Genomic DNA, 22,842 nt, shown 5'->3' on the forward strand with positions numbered 1-22,842 from the left:
TTCCTCTATCGATTACAAAAGAAATGACGCAAATCGGTTCAGAAATCTCGGAGATTTCGGTGTACATAGGTAGAAAAACACAACTACCTTTTTGAAAGTCGGTTAAAAAAGTAGCCTATGTTACTCCCTGGTCAATTCTCTACTTGCCTGTGAAAATCCCGTCAAAATCGGTTCAGCCATTCCGAAGATTAGCCTTTTCAAACAGACAGACAGACAAAAATTTTAAAAACGTGTGATTCAGTGTTGGTATCGTTCATATAACCATATGAGCTTAATATGAGGTAGTTATTTCGAAATTACAGACAGACACTCCAATTTTATTTATTAGTATAGATAGGTAGGCGCGACAGGTCGACATGGCAATCGGGTGGGGACGCCCCGCACAGCTTCTGGGCTAACCTGGTGTGGAAGCAGTGCGGCTGTGCAGAGTCCCCCGCCTCATAGCCTGATTGCCATGTCGACCTGTCGCGTACTATGTACCTACTACACCAGCGGATTTTTGAAAAACTAATTCCACGCGGACGAAGTCACGGGCATCTACTTAGTACCTAATGAAATATTAATAAAAGATCGTCCAAAATGAATCCGAATCGTTTATAACAGTGACCCGTCATAAATAACAAGCAATGTGACTTTAAACGGCCTCTGGTTTTCTCATCAGCACCGAAATATCTGCCCACACCAGTTACAAATATAATAGTTATGTAATTAATGTAAGTACAGAGGTTTGTAGCTACTCAAATAAAAAAAATGTTGGTAAAGTGTGGCCTCGAATCTCAACCAATTGGACATCTCAAAAAAGGTCTACTTAGGTTCGTGGGTTCATCTTACTTCATGGATTCATCGAACAGGCTGAACCACACTTAGAACAATTTGAACGAAACTTGGTAAAGAAGCAAGGTTAAATTTATTTAGTAGGTTGATTAAAATAAAACACTTGAATGGTTTATATTATTTATTTCAGATAAAATCAACTGAGATCAATGTATTACAAAAGCCGCGCTATTACTTCTCGACCGCGCAGAAATTCATTCATTTACCTAAATTACTGCCTATGTAGCAAAGCATTAATGAATAATTGTTAAGTCGTAATACATACGTAAAAAATTGATTTTCTTTAATAAAAGAATATTAGACATGTTTTCGAAAGACCGTTTTAAACGGTTCATACCTATTATCCCCTTTCCCACCAATATGTATTTGAAAAGAGCAACCGCCGAGGTTCCGAGAGACTTTTTTGGGTAAAAGGGAGAGCGGCGGGGCATACCTATCGCATATATATTTCTTTCATCCAAGTACGGAACCCTTTGTGTGCGAATCCGACTCGCACTTGACAGGTTTTTATAACTTACTAGAGGATGCCCGCGGCTTCGCCCGCGTCGATATCGGTTCTTTTTAGGGTTCCGTAGCCAAATGGCAAAAAACGGAACTCTTTGATTTTCCGGGATAAAAAGTACCTATGTCCTTCCCCGGGATGTATCCCAAGTCTGTACCTTAAAATCAGTTCAGCGCGCGGTTGGGCCGTGAAAACGTAGCAGACAGACACACTTTCGCATTTATAATATTAAGTATGGATGATTTCATGCGCGGTTTAAATTAATTCAGAAATATTAAAATATTCTAGTATTCCTATTACCTAATAATTAAGGCTTTGCACATTAATAAAGCCACGATAAGCTTATATTAAGTACACTTTTGGGCAAAATACTGACAACGCGATTATTTCAATACAAAATTAAACTTATTTTCTAATGCAAACACGATTTAGGTAAAATAGTAGCTATAACTCGATAACATCTACTGTTAATAAAATATTGTTTTATTACCTGTGTATTTTAAAACCCCTACTATTGTTTAGTATTTGTAACCAGAATTGATTATTATTATTACTATGAAAAATAATTTACCATGTGAAATATTTAGTCAGCAGTCGCAAATGAATTTCATACTCATTGCCAAGATTCGGCTATTTTGTCATTTTGAAAGACCTTTTTTCAGCAGGCTCTTTTACTTTTATCAAACAGACTTGTTATATCATTTTAGAGGGAGATCCATTTTTTGAGGCAAGTTTATCTACCTCGTTAAGTATGTCGCCTTATCGCCAGTTATACCTACGTAGAGCCTTCAGCCTGTTTCATTTCGAGATCAATTTTGAAAGGATTTGCTTGTTATTAAGTAAGATCCCCTATATACCCTTTATTTTGAGACATACAGACCTATAATTTTGACGGGCATAGTACAGATTTGCACATCGTAGCGTAGCGTATCATGTCATGTCTATAGCGTCAGCATCCACGAGGATTTGAGGCAACCGATGATTTTCCGTCTAGTCTGGTCTGGTCACCTAGTGATGCATTAGACCCATTGTAGTTATTACGAACTAGACGTACCTATTATTTAACGCCTTCTTATTTTGAATTTTCATTACTTTTTTTGCTTTACGGCTCTGGGTTCTAGCCTGATAGATCCATTTATTTTGACGAGAGACCCAATAGTAATTTGTTCTATTTAAATGTTAAGGTCAATATCATGACTGTAGCGACAGTATCCTGACGAGGGTGGTGGTGAGGTATCCGATGAAGAGCTGGCGTCTGCTAGGGTTGACCGTTAGCTACCGCTGGCCGCCAGGCGGCGCGGGGCTCGCCGGCCGCTTACTGAGCTCGGACAGGGAGCTTGCGCGCTTCATGCTGCTATAGATATAAACAAATAAAAATAAATAAAATGTTTTGATTCAAAATATCAGATTAGTTGATATGAAAAAACTCAAAAAAATCTTAGAATGTCGAATCTACTCTGCTATAATATCTAGGTCATTAATAAAAAATAAACATCACGATCATCATTCAAAAAAAGGCTGCGTATTCACAGATCGAAAAAAAGTGAAGTTAAATATTGCTTCACAAAAATAAAAATACCATCGAAAATTCCGACATTCGCTTGCTTAACATACAGAATAAATACCTATACTTTCTGAGTATTCTTTAGAAAAATATAAAGCTATTTCATCGTAAAATTATCGTACCCTAGATCGGTAGGTAATGAATATACGTAACAGTTTTTCGTGTTTCTTACCAGTAAAAAAATAATTTGATAAATAGGTACTTACTTTTTATCAAAACTATCTACTTAACTAAATGCAAACTATTAAAAACATCATTAATAATTTTATTCTCATTTGCATTCAAAAAAGCTTTGTATTACTTTTTTTTTTTTTTTAATTTACGCAGTCAGGTGTTAACTACCATATTGATTGAAAAAAAAAAACAAACCTGTCCGGATCATCGCATTGGGTGTAGTCTACATCGGGAGGCAGATGGGCGGAGTGCCGGCCGGCGAGGCGGTTCAAGAGCCTCACCGACGAGCGCCGCAACGACTCGCGAAGTTTCGAGAAACTCGCGCTGCGGGACACTGCGCCCGCGCGTGAGCCCTGCCCCGTGTTATGCAATTTACACTCCATTCTTATAAAAAAATATGAACAGGCTGTATGGTATTCGACCTTTGCCTTATGGGGATAATTAATAAAAGGAATGGTTTTGTCAAGTGTCATGTTACTTGAAAGCACTAGAACCCAGAGCTTTCAAGATAAGAATTTTATATAAGAAAAAACATGTTTAGCTATGGCCTTTGCCAAAAAGTTTTTTTTTTTAATTTCGAGAATAATGCTCAAAGTTTAATACTCTGAGCCGTGTAATAGAAGAAAAACCGAAAAAGAACTTTTCCAGAAAATATTTTTTTGAAAATATGGTCAGATAGGGCTAAGTGAATTTTTTCACTTATTAGACTGAATATCAGAATACTAGATTATTGAGAAATCTTAAACTAATAAAAACAAATACATATATGGAATGCTAATTTACAAAAAAAAACAAGTTTTTGAAAAATCAATGATGAATGACCGCTAATGTATAAAACAGCGAATGGTTGAGATGCTACATGCATCTAACAATCTAACAGCGAAAGCCGCGAAAACTCCAATCTTGATTCTTTATGCTTTTTCATGCATTTTGTGTGCAGTGTACTTTTTTATTTATTTTTGTAAGTTATGTTTTAGTTTGGGCTATAAATTGCATAACACTGTAGACTCACCTTTCATATTTAATTTTTAAAATAAGACAAAAGACGAATAAAATAAAACAAAAACAAATGATACATAAATATTTATTAACAATTAAAAAATTACCATTCGAAACCGCGACATTGAGACAAGGTAGCAAATTCCTTTTTTAATATTTGGTACTTTTGCAAAAGTTCGTTTTTTTGTAACGGAGATTCCTCAGTCAATTTATATTTGATAAAACGACGTAAAACAAATTTGTGTTTCTAGTAAGTATATAATTAAAATGTTTTGTAAAATTAAAATTCACATTCCCAAGCAGCACCCTTGTACGAATAAAAATCGAAATTATAAAAAATACTTACTAATTTTTTTATTACCTATAATAAGTCTAGGCGCGCATGATGAAATTCTTAAGTGACCGATTTCAAAATCGATCGGCCATAAATTCTACCATGCGCGTCTACACCTCTCACATAAAGCTTAACACCGAAAACATATACGCTACACTGGAATGAGTTTAAGCATAACATTATTAAAAAATAACATTATTATTGGTAGAACAAATAAAATACGCATGAAAAATTTCTCAATAAAAATTACATCCATGCATTTACCGGCAATAATAAATAAAGTATGTATTCATAAAATTATCAGCAAATTAAAAAATAAAATAATAAAATTGTAAAAGAATAAAATAAAATAATATCATTGTATTCACATGCAAAACATTAATTAATATAAATATATCGGATACGTCACAATTTAATAAATGCAATAATATAGATATCAGATTCTATTATCTAGGGCCTAGATTCTCTATGGTATTAAAACCGTAACTACTGGGCCATCAAATTTGACACTTTTTATACAATAACTTTTCTTTTTTTACTTTTAAACACATTTGAAGTGTCAAATTTGACGTCATTGTATGCTGTTACAAGTTGCATGTTTTACGATTTGAAGATCGTATGAATAAGGGAATCCACTGAAGCGTAGCGGAGACGTGTTCAGTAGACCAATTAAATTCTAACTACCAATAATCTGATTGGTTTATTGGAAGCACATTTCCACAACGCTTCAGTGGCCAGGCATCCTAAGGACCTATAAAGTCGAATTTTATGTATTGTTTAAAATGAAATGCTTACGTAATATCACATAACAATATACACTACAATATGTATGTAAACAAGTGATTTGGGTAAAAAAATTAAAATACAATACGTAAATTTCGACATTAATTTAAAATGTCATGATCTTAAAACATTTAACATTTAAAATACTCACAAAAGTTGCACCATCGGTGTACTCAGTTTGTTAAATTATAATATTAACTTAATGTTACATCTCTTACGGGACGGTATGCATGCTTCAATAATATTTTTCATATATCACACATCTCGTTCGCATATTAATATTTTAAATATTTTTTCATATTTTTTTGCTTAAACTTACATATATTGCATGCTAACATTATCCTAAAGTTATAAGCCCGCCATATTGAATTCCACAGAGGCAAATTTGTGATAGTATGATTTTAATATTAGTATATTAATCGCCTGAATTAATATACCAGGCATGTTTGTGGATTAAAAACTATATAAAATAATAAAAGCGTTAAAATAAACATTTTTACTACAAAAACATATAAATAGGCGGGCATAATTTGAGTGTGAGACATGAATAATCCTCGTAAATAATAATGAGCTAACGTGTCCCAACCATCGATGTATATAGATATGCTATAGTGCGTAATGATTTACGAAAATGCGCTTGAATATTGAAACAAATCTGTATCTTTTTTATTATTTTGAAACGTTTTTTTTTTGCAAAATTTAACTAGGCTGGATGAGAGATTACTATAACACAGATTATTATGTATCAACTTACTCAAATGTTTGAAAGCGCGCATCCAACTGTCAACAAAATCAATCTAATTTTTAAATCAGATTGATTATATGAGTGCGATTTTTTACCTATAAGGTCCTATCTATATAAATCGATAAATCAAATACAAAGAGATTAGAGATTAGCTCACTATCTCTCGCCCTAGCACCGCGAGGCCCGAGGAGCGTTCATATAGAAGCAAGTGAGTGCTTAAAATTAAAACCTAGAAAACTAGGTCTTAGTCTAGACTACTGGTGTGGCGTGCTGCTGCCTGTGTTGATTCCTAGCGCATTGAACAGTTTCGACTTAAGGTTCATACGGGGCTCACTCGCCTGGTTCGTGCCCTATGTAACAAAAAACAAAAGAAAAACCTAAATAAAAATATGCAAATAAAATAAAAGAAGCGTGTTCGTGTAAAATGAAATGCATGACGAAGCGAGAAAATATAAGTAAATAAGTATATTTATATTATTTACATAATATTATATTTTATATATATATAAATTATATGACCAAAAATACCCTATTTTAATGGATTTAAATAAAATGTTTTTTTTTACTATGCAAAAATTATCTAAATTGACCGGATTTAAAAAATCTAACCTTTTCAAAATATCATCTGTATGAAAAAGAACAGCTTTTTAAATCTTTTCAATTTAGTTAGGTTTCGTGTACTAAAATGTAGTACCATTTTTTCATAAAATATGCCCAGGTGAACCATTTTTTGGATAATGTGAAATTTCAAAGCTCAAAAGCATAGTGCCAAATAATTTTTTTGGTGATTGCGACGCTGCCACACACATTCACACCACATCTACGTAAAACACATAGTTTCTAAAAAAAAGCATACGTATTTACCTAACAATAAATCTTGAAATATCTTATAGTGCATGTCCTAATTTGACTTTGAAATTTCTATGCAATTTTTAATACTTTTTCATTTCATTGTAGTAAGCTATTCGATTACTTGACAACTTTATTAAGCAACAAAAATAAGAATAAGAATGACTTTCCGCCATATTGTGACGTCTTAGTTTTAATTCAAATATTTTAATTCGATACATTTTCGATCAATATATTTTTAATACTAAGAATTAGTTAAATAATGTAGAAAAAGACTACTTTTTGAGTGACAGTTGACAGTTCAAGCTCACTGACTTTCATATTCTTACTTTGATCGCGTTGTAACACTTAGTACCTCATTTGCCACCTTTTACAAAGACTAGAATACTATCTTAAATATGTACAATTATTTTATTCAAATAGGTTTATCCTGACTTAGAAACATTGAGTAGACAATTTTAAATAATGACGATCACGAAACACAACACCAAAACGTGCCGAAGACCATTAGACTAGACAAACACAAAAGCACTGAGCGCGTGAACAAGCATAACAAGAAACGCAGAGAAACCTAGGGAGCACACGGATAGGATATCAATAATGGATTTTGGATCAAGGATCATGGTATCATCTGCGGTGGCACTGATTTACTTTACCATTATAACAAAAAGTTTCATTATTTGAACGACTAGCTACTTGATATTATGATTAAATTCTAACAAAATGCGTTCTGCACTGCACAAGTCATACAAAAACTTAAATTATGATTTATCACCAGCCAGCCGATTTCTTGAAATCGGTCAGACGGGTGTTCTCTTGTAAAATAGACGAACTCAGTATTGAAATATATCTAGTTCTGAAAATAGCTCCAGTAGACCGGTTTCAATTTTTACAATTCGTAAATCGGCTACTCCAATTTTATTGAAAAAAGAGTAAGCGCGTTTAGCTTAACAGATTGTTATAGTTTATTGTATATCTCGTATTATTCTAAGCTATGTATAGTGTCACTGCCAATATTCCCTTACGAATGTTCGAGATTGCAAAGAATGAGTGGAAACCCCGTCAAAATGATGGCTTTATTTTCATAACTTAGTTTTGTGATCTAAACTTTTTAAGCAATTTTAACAGTTTTATATGTGCTAAAATTGTAGGGTCAAGTATGACGTTTGCCCATAAGTTTCCCGAACATTGTATGATGAAAAGTTTACGCTCAGTTAGCGTTACACTGAAAAAGGTGATCTTTGGTAGACAAGGTTCAAGGAACTAAGAAACCAATTTATCCGTGGGTTTCTTACACAACTCTTGGCCACCTGAAGACACAGCAGTGTAGCCTTGTAGATATAGTGAGGTTCGGGTAAATGAAGGGGATTTCAGGGCACAAAGCTTAGGATGGTGGAGTCGAGGGTCTAACCTCTTCAAGTTCGCGCGGTTCGGCCTCCCGCGGGCCGCGGCCACTCCTTGTGCGTGTCTGTTTCGCCATGTCCAATGCCTAAAATCGCATTTTTCCTTTTCATTCATAGCTCTATTATTATTTCCCGTACATATTTCCACTAAAAAAAACCGATTTATTTCAAGCCGATTTCTTGAAATCGGTCAAACGGGAATTCTCTTATAAAATAGACGAACTCAATATTGAACAGCATCTCTTTCATCTAAGCCTCCACGCTTGACTGCACGTCATGACTCTAACACCGCTTCGGAAAGCAGATTCTTCTGAGAAGAGTCGGTAAAATAAAGTCACCCGTTACGCTTCTCTAAGAAGTTACAACAAATAGCAAATCAACCGCCATCAATTTGTACCTACTAATTAGGACAACCATTTTCTGAGAAAACTGTCTGCCGACACTTGTCGATATATCTTTCTTCCTGTATGATCATCATAAATTATATTCAAAAATATGAAATCCAATAAGGCTATTATTAAACCTAATATTTTTTATTAAGTAAGTTATTATCATAAACTTACATTAGGCGAGACATGCTAGGCAGCGTGCAAGATGGTTTTACCGATTTTATTTCGTGTTCAATTTGACATAATATTCATATTGTAAAATTCTTAAAAGTGGAAGAATTAAGTATGTCATTTCATCATAAGTATATATATAAATGTATCGCTAAGAATTTCATATAATAATAAAAAATACACTAATGCAAGGTATAAATAAACTACGTCATCAATACTTACAAAAATATTAAAAAATTGTATACAAAGAATACAAACTATTATTTTCAAAAAGTAAACCGTAAGTAATAACTAAAAACACTGACTTTCTTAAAATTACACAATCTGGTCACTATTTTACATCTCTGTATAACGTTAGTAAATAACTTAAAATGAACCTATTTATTTCCGATGAAAAAGAAATTTTGCGTGCCAAGCTATCGACATAAATGTCATGTGTAAATCGTCAGTGCTTTAGGTATTACTGGGCAAAAACCAAACTGAGCGCTATGTCTGAACACTGAGTCATTTTAATGATAATATTTATCGAGAAATAATCGAAGTTTTGTTTTACCTATATCAAACACAACACGAGCTGTCTATGTTCGTCCATGCATCTACGATTAGCGCTCCAAGCGGAAGCCTTGCGAAAATAAAATCGGTGGTACTGAACTTCAGGTCAATTTTATTCTGATGTTATCCACATTGTATATTATTGTAAATTGAACAATTGAAAAGAGCAACCGCCGAGTTTCTTGCTGGTTCTTCTCGGTAGGAACGGCATTCCGAACCAGTGGTAAATTATTTGACGATTCAAAAGCACTTGTAAAAGTTTATTTGAAAAAAAAATCTATTCTATTCTATTCTATTCTATTGTAAATGCGAAAGTGCGTCTGTCTGTATGTCTGCCAGCTTTAACGGCTCAGCCGTTTAATCGATTTTGATGAAAGATACAGAGATAGCCTATTACATCCCGGGGACGACGGTTAAGGCTACTTCTTGTTCTGGAAAATCACAGAGTTCCTACGGGATTTTTAAATAACCTAAATCCACGCGGACGAAGTCGCGACTCGCGACATCTAGGACTTTCTAGTACGCAATCAACTGATTGATTATATTATTAATCACTGAATTATTTATTAAAATAAATAAAAATTAGCGCTCACTTTGGTCACTTAAAACTATACTGCTACCACAGACAGTAACAAAGAGCAAGTGTACTGACTGACTGACTAACTAACTCACCTCTTTCCGGCTACGCAGCGCGCAGTCCTCGAGCGTCTCAGCCGCCTCGTATTTCCCTTGACGTCGGTACAGTGCACCCAGGTTCTTCAGCGTTGTGGTTACAGTGGGGGAATCCACCTGCAATTATCCACAGTAAATGTTTTTCTAACTGTGAGTGAGGAAATCGGGTAAATTCTTTGAAATGTTAAACAAGTACACAACAAACTACACGCAAACGTATTTCGATACATTAACCATAGTTTTCAACACGTTTATTATTTATCTTAAAATCCTGATTATGAAATCAAAATGTGTCACTTATCACTACTATTACTTATGTGTGTATCTTTTATTCACGTACATCTTAAATTAAAAAAAATTACATTAAAGCACTGGATCAGTCATTCGGGTATGTAGCTGTCACAACACCCTCAGCTGTCTCAGACTTGGGCGCGTTTGGATCCCTGGTAGCTTTAGTTTTAAGTTAACGTAATCACACTTTCACACTAATATTATAAAGGCGAAAGTTTGTGTGTATGTGTGTGCGTGTGTATGTTTGTTACACCTTCACGCAAAAACTACTAAACGGATTTGGCTGAAATTTGGAATGGAGATAGATAATATCCTGGATTAGCACAAAGGCTACTTGTATCCCGGAAAATCAAAGTTCCCACGGGATTTCGAAAAACCTAAATCCACGCGGGCGAAGTCGCGGGCATCGGCTAGCATTCTGAGAATCCTATTCATCGTTTACTTGTAATGTGAGTGAGATATTACCTTCGCAGCCTTATGCCATCCGCCATATTCACCATAAGGAGCATTCTCCTTCTGCAGGTGCTTATTCTCTTCTCGTTCCTCAGCCACCTGCCAGATCGGCTTGTTGTCCCCTGCGGACATGATAACACGTAAACTACCTACTATTGAACACGTAATAAAAAAAAAAATAGATTGATCTTTGACGATTATACCAGACTTTTTTTAACTAGATTCACGGCTCTGGGTTCTAGCCGTTTTGAGCCTTTATACTGGTATAAAGGCTCAAACCGAGCTCACTTGGTCACCGAGAAATGTACCTACTGCAGCGCACCCATACGTGAGAGGCATTTGTTTGATTTTAGGCTGCAGCGTTGCGCGAACTGAATTGCACTTTATTGCGTTGTAACAAGAGTCGCTATTTATTTAAACGACTTTATGTAATGTACTTTTATGTACTATTGGGTTAGTCTTAGTTTAGCAATCATACGGTTATTCCCATATTTTGTTCCACAAATATTATCGGACAAAATTTTTTCTTAGTTTTAGGGTACCGTACTACAAAAGGAAAGGAAGGACCCTTCTGCTGGTGAAAATGGCAAGAGTAATAAAATAAAATATTAAGAAAAACGTAACCAACAGGAGGAGGCCTTCGCCTAACAGGCGTACTGAAAATAACTACAAAAGGAAAAGAAACCCTTGTAGGATTACTTCGGTATCTGTCCGTCGTGTCGTCAAAAAAAGGGAACGGGAAGAACCTATAACCATGAAATTTGGCAGATATCAATGTCTTATGACATAAGTAAAGTGAAAAATCTGAAAACCGTGAATTTGTGGTTACATCAGAAAAAATTTAATAGGATTGCAATTTTTGTACAATGGTACGGAACTATTTCCTTGAGAGTCCGACTTGCACTTGACCGATTTTTCTCTATAAACGTTTAAACAAACATTTTATCAAAGCTCACTTTCAACGACGTCATGGTGATGGGAAGCTAATCGTCAAAGATCTAACAAAATGTGACACAAGTCGGGAAGGTGTGACACAAGGTAGACAGATGGTTGCAAAACTGTTCAAAATAGTTAAACATAACAAAATACAAAAAAATTAAAACTTGGCCCCTTTCCTACCTGTGCCACACGTTAAAAAAATCCAAACTTGTGTCACTCACCTATTATCACCCAACGGGTCTAATATTTTTATCATCCAAGTTACATAAAACACCCCATTTGGAATTAAAATAAGGTAAATAAAATAATAATATGAATATTTCTTTTGTAAAAGTGTCCGTTTCGAATTCATTTATTTGATGGATTAAAATCAACAATACAATTTTCAAATTATAATTTCAATGATATAAAAAAAAACAATTATATAAAATCGCATGAAAAACGACCAAAAAGAAACTTAAGTGCACTAACATAAAAGATAATGTTATCTCACTCACACACTATACGAAGATATAAAGTGTAAGTGATAGGGAATGATTAACGCCGCCATTTTCGATTCGTTTCTGTATTGATTGACAATATGAACATGATTGAGACGAATGGTTTACCCTAAGAAGTTTCTAAGGAATCTTGAATATTTTTTTATATCAATGTATTAAAAATTAAAATATTGTAATAACATTCAATATGTATATTGTACATAAATAACAGATCAATGTGTTTCAAGGCGCACAGCAGTGATAACAGCCAAGTTCTATGGTAAAAATTTATTTACTATTTGTATTTATGTATATAAAATTCTACAAACTCAACGTGTTACAGTTGGCGTCACGTAAAAAGAGCTCTGGACGTTGGTGATGTCTATCCATGTGTAGGTAGTGTCAGTTTTTTATATTTATATATTATTTTATCAGGCAGGTCTCATGAGGTTAAGTGATCATCGCCGCCCATGAACATTTGCAGCACCAGAGGAACCGCCAATGCGTTGTCGTCGGCTTTTTAGAAATTTATTGATACGCCCTAGAATAACCCTAAGTTGAAATCTAGTGGGAACACCGCTGCTAGTTCCACAATTTTCATGTATTATGTCGTCGCTGCGTACGAAAATTCTTCAATGTGGAAAATCACAAGTTTTCAGAAACTGTATTAAATCTAAATTATTTTGAAAAAAATTGCGATATGTTTAGATCAAAATTATATAGCCAAAAAGGTTATCTCTTGGACTAGGTACCACAAACGCTAAAGAATAGGTTTTTGCAAGCCTACGCATCTTTTACAACTAATTAAAAAGACAACAAAAACGAAAGTTCCAAAAAATTACATAGCGGATTTTGCATGCGAAACGACGATGTGTGGAAAGAAAGACCTGGGAAAGTATACTGATCGCCCAGGTGATGAGGGTGAAATTGCTTTCAGTAGCGGGTGGTGCAGTTTTATACGGCACAGAAATCGAAAGACTGACTGACAAACCAATAGCGCAGCGGAGCGGACACTACCGCCGTCGTGCCTCATTCCGTAGATAGTAGATTGATAAATCGCCCACTGCACAGGTTTAATGTTAGAGTTCTATTTAGATGACGCTAACTGTATAAATACGTAAAATGTAAGATTAATAGTAGAAACATATTTGAAACATCTATATCATCCGTGCAAAGGAGAATGATAAAACTGTATGGAGTTTAGGCCACTAACAAAATATTTTTGTGTCTCGCAAAAAATTTGTAATGTCTGATCTTTTTATTTCACAGAAAAATACTAATTTTTCAAGTATTTCTCTAATTTTGTGAGAAAAACGATTCGAGGCGATAGACGCGTGTTTTAAATGTGTTTCTACCATCACATTTCTAATAATGAAGATAATAAGGCACTATTTACATCATAACAATAAAAAGAAATCGTGTTATAAAAGTCTACCATAAAAACATTATTTTACATATTCAGGAATACTCTGTGGATCATATGATTTTTATTATATTTTTAAGATTTAATATAAAAAGATAAAACATTTTACAACACGATCCTTAACTTTGGCTGCAAAAAGTTCTATTAGGCTTAGGATAAGTTCGCACTGCAGCATTTTCCCCGCAAAATGTCTGACATATGAAAATTGTATGAAGCCGGACGCACTCAATTTCAGTCACAGAATTCTGCGTGAAAATCGTACAGTGCGTACTTACCCTAACGCGCAGGCAAGAGCGTTTTTTTTAATCACTCTTTTCACAACCATACTTTTTACCTTTACTGTAAAGGTATAAGTGATTGCACTCTAATTCGTATTGAAATAAACTTGATTCTATGAAATTGATTATTTCATAGTCAAGATTGGTATCAATAATTCTTTTTATATGTTACAGTCCAAAGCCGAAACACCAGTGCACCCCGATTGGCCTATACGATCCTAGGATGGACAAAATAAAAGCAGAAGACAAATGTTAAGCCTTTGAATAAGAACTCTAAAGCTGCATAGACCAATTACGGTGCGCCAGTCATTCGGCTTTGAATTATAACATACAAAATGAATTAAAATCGATTTGTCTTTATAAATTACTAAACTAAACCTAAGCGTAGATAAGCGTACCTACTGAAACAATCGATTTTATTTTTATATCCATGCTGTAATCGATCAATTAAAACGATAACCTCGGTAACATAAAAAAATTAAAGTTAAACTAGACTAAGGGCGTTTGTGCACTGATACGTATTTGTTTTCGTAAAAATACATTTCAAAAGGCCACCCGCGTGATACAAAATGTGTATGCACTTCTACATTCATTTGATTCGTATTTTGACGGATTCGTATAAATACAAATCAAAATCAAACATATCAAATGAGTGCACGAGTACATTTTGTATAACGGCCACCACGAATACGAATCGAATATTAAAGAGTGCATAAACGCCCTAAAGCCAAGTGGCCAATAGCAATACGTCTTGCAGAACTTAGTCAGTTCTGACAGTATATTTGGATTTGCAGCCAGAAAGTCAATTTCTGTAATTGTTCGTTACTAAAATTTGCAGAAATTGACACTAACACGTTCACCACAGCTGACTTCAGCTAGTTTTATTGCTAGTGCACACTTAGCTTAACTTAAGAAAAATGGCAAGTAATTTAAAAATGAGCCTCTATAAAATTCTAATCATGAAAAAAATGAAGCTGTGACAAGAGAGATTGAATGTAAAATGTAAATGTAACTTAAAATAATAACTATGAGTTATAGGAAGAACTTTAATATAATTTAAGGTATAATATTAATGTTGAACACACATTACAGTATGTCGCACATTGCAACGATATCAATAAAAACGTACCTACAGCTACGCTTTTTTCCTAAAATGTACCAAAGTAAACTGAACTGAACTTTACCTTGACTAAGTAAAATACTTTGCCTGACAAAAATTGAAAAGATAGACGACTATTTTTTAATTGCCATAAAACTTCGGATGAAAAAAGAAAAGTTTATTGTTTTAAAATGGGCAATCATTTCTTAATTTAGGAAAATTGATTTTTAAACTTTATAAACGTATTAAGTATCGAGTTCTGACTAAGTAGATTTCTTTCTAGTAATTAAAAATTAGTTATGTACGAGTAGGTATATGTATTCATATGCGCACGCGTCGAATAACTTCCAACTGAAAATGCTTTGTGCTCTGCGAGCACTTATAATGTGTAGTCAACTAAATATCATATTTAGAATATATTTCACTTATTGCACTCACTCTTTCCCACTTACGCTCGAGTTATCCGAAATAGGAGACCAGAGCTTTGGAAGGCCTAAATATTTTTATGTAAATAATCAAGCTCTATAAAATATATCTATATTTTGTAAATATAATATAATAATATTTATTAAAACCCCTACTATTTGGCACTACGATACATAAGCAGATTTCTTAATAACTAAATATCATGCTATTTATTTATATTCAATATGAACTGTCCAAAATCAAAACGTAGTAAGCGTTTCAAAATATAATATTACGCAGAACTATACAGTATGAAAAGCTACACATAAGAAAAATGTCAACTTTAATTTATAATTTTTTTATATACATTAAGTAGGTTTTGTATATATATTAAGTAGTATTAATATTTTTAGATATTTCTCACAACTCACATACTTGAATATGCTATTTAAATCAGGCAGTATATGTTTGAAAATGCTTATGTTTGGATGGATCATATTATAATGAGGCTACTTTTTATTGGCTCCAGAGTATAACCAGCGACGATAAAATCCGTGCATTAAAAAAGTGAGCGTAACCTTTTTTAATAAAAAATTATGCCTATAAAATTTTTTCGTCTTCGATTTTTCTCTGAAATTCAGTTACTTAAGATATATGAAAAAATAGAAAGGGGGAAAAGTTTTTTTTTTTTTTTTAACTTTTTGTTTAATAAAATTATCCGTCATTTTTCACTTACTAAGTTTTGATTTGAGATAGTCGGAACAATATCTTATTTTAAATAAACAGCTACCACATTCTACTAAACAAAAAAAAAGATAGAAATACTACTGTACTACGCAAAAAATTCGAGTATTAACCAAATGCAATTTGAGAGATCCAATAAAGAAATAATATATACTCGATACAATCAATTGAAAACAAGAACTATATTATACAATATAAAGGACCCAGTCTACATAATAATGTATATGGTTAATTCTGATGTACACAATCTCTGAACTAAGTTAAATTCAGACAGGTCTAAATCTAACGTTATCCTTTTCTGGAGGGTGCATTATAGAAGAGATAGCAATATGTATAATATTTAGACGTGTCATATCATGGTCATATTAAGGCCCAATTTCACAAACTTGGCATAAATTTTATACCCAGCATAAAGTCGTAAGTTACTCTCAGATAACCTAATTCTCATTTCACCAAATAAATAAAATATACCTAAAAATAAATAAGATATACGAAAATAGTCCAATACCGCCGATTTTTAAGGGATAGCGGGCTTATTCCTAGGTTTTAAATCAAAATGACGTCGAACTCGTAACCATGGTAACGTAGACAAGTAACAAGACAATCAATGACAACTGACATTGACGTTCAGTCGACGTAAGTCTCAACCGCGACTCATTTGCGAGCTGAGTCCCTATGAGTTCGAAGTAGTAGTGAGTAAAGCCGGATTCTTATACATTTATAATGGAAATCTCTCACAATAATTTAAACACTGAAATTGACAGCTGATACCTATTCAAACTAAACTCGTACGTATAATCGTACGTGCTCATGACGTATAATCTCAGTTTTTGACATTTACTCATTCTTTTGATTTACTCAAACCTGCCATAGACTATTTAAAATCGCTATTTCAAAGAATAGCTTATCTAAGGTATGAATAAATTGGTGAAACGTATTATAAGTTGTCCAAGAGTAAATGTAGCGGATAATTTTATTCTTGGCATATTTATTCTCGGATAACGCTGCCATAGGTGAAATTTTAGCCGCCATTTAGTTTAAAGATTGTGTAAAACAGAATTAGTCACATTGAGCGCCTCATTGAAAACTCGCAAAAGTCGTATAATTGACATGTTTTTACTATAAACTAAATAATATATCTACACTTCATCTGTATATACTCGTAAATGGGAATGTAGTAACGTATTGCACTTCTTCAAAATTACTCAGCAGTACACAGTGCTGGGGTATTTTGTGTTTGCTATTTTTTTAGCACTTTATTATTTAATGACGTTATATATTCTGAAACGGTAAAACGAAAAATGTCAAGCGAACAAAAAAAAAGCAAAGTTAGGTGCGCACTGCATATATTATTAGGCAACTGATATTTTTACTGAATAAACTCTAAAGTAACTAAATGGAAATAGATATAGGATCGTTTTCAAATGTATGGTCATATTTCACGTGTTAGGAAGTTAAACTATTGATAGCAAAAGTAATAACCACTCACCATCAATAGTGCCGAATTCCCGCTCGTGGGCGCGCGTTAACACTTGTTTGTATAGAGTTTCAGCCTCCTTATATTTGCCCTGTAACAGAAAGTTAAAGCAGTGAAGGACACCTGACAAAAGCGAAAATCACCCACTCTCCGTCTTGCTCACTCATAGGGCGAGCATAGACGAAACAGATTCTTATCTTTTTGATAACTACTTTAACTTACGCTAACCATACACTATCAAGTTTACCGTCAAGTTGGCAGTCGTCCAGAAAATTGATAGCCATAAACTGTCAAGTTTACTAGACGCCGCTTCAAGTCCGCTGCAAATTGACCTTAGACTTGATTGACCAGCGTTAACTTTATGAAATTTGACATACTGTTAAAATTGGAATACTGAAAACAAAACACGGCAGTCGCACACCACAATATTACATATACATAACATTATTATGGGTGTTATTATCGGGGTGTTGATTACGAAAATGAATCCATTTTCAATATGGTGGCAATTTTTTTTTAAAGTAGGTACGTGGCTGACGGTCGTCATTTCCGAGGTTTTTAGGGTGCTTATTATTATGTAAATGACATCCATTTTGAAATCCAAGATGGCGGACTTACACTTTTTAATCTGAAGTTTCACTATTTTCCTGGGTAATTCATGAACATTTTTTCATTACCTGTTTGAGGTAGCAAGATGCGAGGTTGTTCTTGGTTTTGGCGACATTGGGGTCATCGGGTCCAAGTTTGCTTTCGTAGATTTCCAATGCTCGCTGATAGTATTGCTCCACCTCTTCATATTTGTTCTGAAAAATATCATTTAATCTTTAAAGAATAGAATAGAAGTATTTTTGTTCAAATAAACTTTTACAAGTACTTTTGAATCGTCATATACATCTACCAATAACTCTGAATGCTTTTCCTTCTGAAAACTTCAGAAGACAATCAAAAAAGAGAATTTTTGGAAACCGCCAAGATGAGCAGAGACGCATATTTTGGGCACGTGCTCTCAAGAGTTAGAGGTTAGAGGTAACTCCTACAATTATTAGTCTCAGATTTGCCGGAAGAGTTGTCGGTAACAGAAAAAGTTAAAAGTTAGGTAACATCCGTGAGTAGACGGGGATCGCGAGTGCCACCGAATTGTTTTGACTTGTCAATAATAGAACGAAATATACGCTGACTGCTAACCTTCGCGATGTAAACAGTGCATTTCTAGTGGAAGGGGCAGCCAAAGAAGAATAAAACAGTAAAGTTCAGTAACCTGGTTCTGGTAGAGCAGCGCAAGATTGTCGAGTGGCTTGGCCACGGTGGGGAAGTTCGCGCCCCAGCACCGCCTCGCGGATGCACAGCGCGTGCTTGCACATGATAGCCCCTTTGAGGTATACAAGGCCCGCAAAGACTTTCAAATAAATATTAACTCTAGTGACGACGCTATAAAGTTCAATTCACCTCACACGCCGGTAGTTAGTACTGTTGGATAAAAACAGTAAAGTTCAGTAACCTGGTTCTGGTAGAGCACCGTAAGGTAGTCGAGTGGCTTGGCCACGTCGGGGTGGTCGCGCCCCAGCACCGCCTCGCGGATGCACAGCGCGTGCTTGCACATGATAGTTCCTTTGAGGTATATAAGACCCTCAAAGACTTTCAAATAAATACCGACTCTAGTAACGACGCAATAAAGTTCAATTCACCTCACACGCCGGTAGTTAGTAGTGTTGGATAAAAACAGTAAAGTTCAGTAACCTGGTTCTGGCAGAGCAGCGCGAGGTTGTTCAGTTGCTTGGCCACGTCGGGGTGGTCGCGCCCCAGCACCGCCTCGCGGATGCACAGCGCGCGCTTGCACAAAGGCTCTGCCTCGCGGTATTTACCTGTGCACAGAAACCAGGGATGTATGGTTATATCGGAACCGAATTCGAAACCGGAGTTTTTAATTTGGTTTATCGACTTAGCGATACCCTCGCTAACGGTCCCACCATATTTCCCTTTCCGCTTTTGATCGAATAATGGCGTCGCAGCGTGGTTGAAGGTGGGAGCACTTTATTTTCTCATTATAAGCGGCAGTATCAGGCAGGAATTATTTGGATTCCGGATATCTCAAGGAAAGGAACCGGGACCGGAATCGAAGCCGATTATGAATTGAAACGTTTTTTGAGAATGTGCATGTATCACTGAGTTTACCTCGTTTGCCATACAGCACAGCCAGATTGTTGAGCGTAGCTGCCACAGCGGGATGGTTCTCCCCGAGGGTTTTCTCGCGAATGGAAAGTGCATCGTTCAGCAAGTTGGCCGCTTCTTTGTATTTGTTCTGATCCCTGCAACGAATATAGGAATATTATCAACAACTATCAAGTTCTATAGTACTTTCGATGTACATTGGTCCTACTACTTATCAAACGGGATTTCCCATATTAGCTGTCAAAATATTTTTTTATTCAAATCCATTAAACCGATAAATTAAACGAAAAATAAAAAGATTTGATCAGATGTGTCTCTGACGAGCTTAAATACGGTATGAATTATAATGTCGACCTTCCCCCCCCCCCCCCCCCCCCACACACACACACACATAGGCCACACCCCCAAATAGCATGACCTTGGTTATAATAGCATGTCATGAGGTAGCAAACACGATATGTGGCGCAGCGAACACTACTTTAAAAATACGCAAGGCAAGATAGACTATACACAGCCACTGCGTAACGGCCTTGGGAAGAGTATTGTATGAGGTAGTGTAGACCCACCTGTAGACCAGTGCCAGGATATTCAGCATAGTGGCCACGTCAGGGTGGTCGTGGCCTGACGTCTTCTCCAGATCCTCGAGCGCCTGCTTGCACAGCGGTACGGCCACCTCGTAGCGGCCCTGTGACGCGTATTGTATGACGAGGTTGTGCAAGGTGCGCAGACGCGCCGGGATCTCGTACCCCGCGTTCACTTGTTGCGCGAACTGTGATGGTGGCGTTGGGGACATGGCTGTGGATACAAACACTATAGTTTCAGTAATTTATAAACTTTTGGCATCTTTTAACTGGATTTATATTCCAAAATCCAACTCAGCATCACTTATTATGCTAGCGCATTCGGGTAACTTATAATATTCCAGTGAGAACTTGATGTCAAAATTTAAAATACCGTAAGAGTTAAGGTTGCTGTTTAACGAATGAAGAAATGTAGATGGAATACAAAAAAATTGTGGTCGAAAATATGTGGCCAAAAATTTCAGAGAAAAATGAAATTACAGTAAAATTTACAGAAAAGGTGAAAAGTAAGAGAATTCCTCCTGTACTTCCCTTAATCAAAAAAGAAGTTAAAAAATAGAACATAAAGTAGTGTTTAGGCATATGACAATACCCAGAAACACCAGAAGATTATGAAGAATGAAGGAAGAGAAAATATATAGACAAAACGGAGCTTGGAAACCAAAATAACATATGACGCAAGAAAACTCTTACATTTATTATTCCTGTTGTCTTCATGGTCGTCGTCCGGGAAGAGGTCGACCATGGGGTCATCGCGTTTGTTGTCCGCCTGGCCGCTGCGGCTGGTCTCCGACTCTTCAGTTATGTCGCTGTCGTATTTCCTGTAGAACAGTTCAAGTATCAGCAGAGTAATTTATCTCGAATGACCTTCCCTTGTAGCTTTTAAAAGGCTTCCTTTTTATTAAGAAAGAAAGAAAAATCTTTTATTTTTGAAAGCTGTGCTACACATTACCCTTTATACCTATGGGTTTGTTTATCCCGACGCCTCTAATACTTGAGCATTTAAGTCAAAATACCGCAAGCAGAAGAAGTCTGGAATAAACTGTGTCATGTGTGGCACGACGCGAAATAAAGGTCCCAACTCAGCATAAATGCTGTCTGCTGTGTATAATTTCGGTGTGACTGTAGCTGTTGCCACATTCATAAGCACATCGCACAAGCACAAGTCGCTTCTAAATTCAGTCAATCAACAAACGCTCGATTCACGAAATCAAGCCTGATTACTCACGACGTACGCACTAGATGGCAGCACGGGTAGCTTAATCGGAAGCTTAAGTAGAACCAGTAACTCTCAATCGCATTGACAGAGCGTTTATCAATCTGCATTATATATAGAAGTTTCAACGTCTAACCGTCGGCCCGGCTGGCCGACAGCACATCTCCGCTCGGAGGGAATTCCCTATTCACCGCTCCCGTACACGAAGAGGTACCGACAGAAGCCTACCTTATTGAAGCCATAAAGTCCAAGTGCTTGTTCTCCTCCTCTAGCTGAGAGACCCTCTGTTCTGAGGCCTGCAGGCGTTGCTGTGCCGCGGCCAGCTCGTCGCGCAGCCACGCGTTCTCTTGACAAAGACGACGCACCTGAGTGCGGAGCTTCTGTTTCTCTGCTTCCACTGATTGGAGGTGGGAGGCCAGGGCCATCATCACCTACAAAGAAACAAGCAGTCTATTATTATTATGACAAAAATTGTGGAAGTTTGTCAGATAAAGAGCTGATATCAATGCTGGATATGAGGCTGTCTTGCAAAACGTCTGTCTTTCGACTTTACTTTCAATGTTTTTGCTAAAAATGTATATAAGAAAGAAAGAAAGAAAATGCATTTATTTGTTGTTGGTGTCACAGATAAAAATGAAGTATACAAATATACAATTTTCATCTGTGACACCACCCCAAATGGGTGTACAGCTCAGCATTATGTCCTGCATCATATGCATTAAATGCAGGACGCTGATTTTCAGCTGTGACCCGGGTTAAAAAAATTCATCTAGGGATAATTTACTAGCCCTTCGGTTTTGCAAAAGAGTAGGAGCTGAGCAGGAAATCTTGCAATCAGCCAGGATATTTAGCTAAAACGTAATGTATAAAATATCCCTATTGGTACAAACAAAAACGAAATGTATCATTCAGCGGCCAGCAGATCAACGCCAATTTTGCTAACCCAGGAATGCGCCGAATTCGACTGACCTGAGCCGAAAAGCTGAGGAGCGGCACATACATCTATAGAGTAGAATAAAGCCGAAACTCAGTTTTTTTAATAACACATGAAACTATTGTTATATTGAAATCAAAACACAGTTTTATTGTTACCAAAAAGATGCTTCGTCTGGGAATCCCCTTCACTCTGTTAGTTGTGCGTTGCACTTTACTATTATAATTACTATTATATCGTCGATCATTCAGGCAGGATATAAGGTAAGTAGTTATTCTTTAATTAAAATTATTTCATAGATAGCAACCCCAAAAAAACATAGCAAAGTAAATATACAAAGCTGTCACCGTTTCAAACTGCACACATTTGTATTGAATGAGCAT

General features: G+C 35.7%; 1 protein-coding gene and 1 long non-coding RNA gene across 9 annotated transcripts in view; one reads left to right on the forward strand and one right to left on the reverse strand.

Moving 5' to 3' along the window:
- The first annotated feature begins 119 nt into the window (after positions 1 to 119).
- LOC123873389 lies at positions 120 to 17,059 on the forward strand. Its single transcript, XR_006797680.1, has 3 exons — positions 120 to 130; positions 2,087 to 2,089; positions 12,173 to 17,059. It is a non-coding gene; the product is annotated as an uncharacterized LOC123873389 (long non-coding RNA).
- LOC123873365 (kinesin light chain) overlaps positions 1,513 to 22,842 on the reverse strand; it is a 58,097-nt gene continuing 36,767 nt past the window's right edge. For 3 of the 8 annotated variants that reach the window (XM_045918204.1, XM_045918202.1, XM_045918201.1), the window contains 12 exons: positions 21,754 to 21,956; positions 21,003 to 21,130; positions 20,295 to 20,523; positions 19,732 to 19,865; positions 19,297 to 19,421; positions 18,237 to 18,362; positions 17,572 to 17,650; positions 10,728 to 10,837; positions 9,972 to 10,088; positions 8,751 to 8,765; positions 8,196 to 8,273; positions 4,143 to 6,285 (listed from right to left, as the gene is read on the reverse strand). In XM_045918204.1, the coding sequence (XP_045774160.1) occupies positions 6,190 to 6,285; positions 8,196 to 8,273; positions 8,751 to 8,765; positions 9,972 to 10,088; positions 10,728 to 10,837; positions 17,572 to 17,650; positions 18,237 to 18,362; positions 19,297 to 19,421; positions 19,732 to 19,865; positions 20,295 to 20,523; positions 21,003 to 21,130; positions 21,754 to 21,956 (1,440 nt within the window). In that variant the 3' untranslated portion in view covers positions 4,143 to 6,189. Of the gene's footprint in view, positions 2,691 to 4,142; positions 6,286 to 8,195; positions 8,274 to 8,750; positions 8,766 to 9,971; positions 10,089 to 10,727; positions 10,838 to 17,571; positions 17,651 to 18,236; positions 18,363 to 19,296; positions 19,422 to 19,731; positions 19,866 to 20,294; positions 20,524 to 21,002; positions 21,131 to 21,753; positions 21,957 to 22,842 lie in introns of those variants that run through there. The other 5 variants (XM_045918205.1, XM_045918206.1, XM_045918203.1 and 2 more) reach the window with 5 other exon arrangements.

This window comes from Maniola jurtina, chromosome 16 (assembly GCF_905333055.1).
Source record: "Maniola jurtina chromosome 16, ilManJurt1.1, whole genome shotgun sequence".
Lineage (NCBI taxonomy): Eukaryota > Metazoa > Arthropoda > Insecta > Lepidoptera > Nymphalidae > Maniola > Maniola jurtina.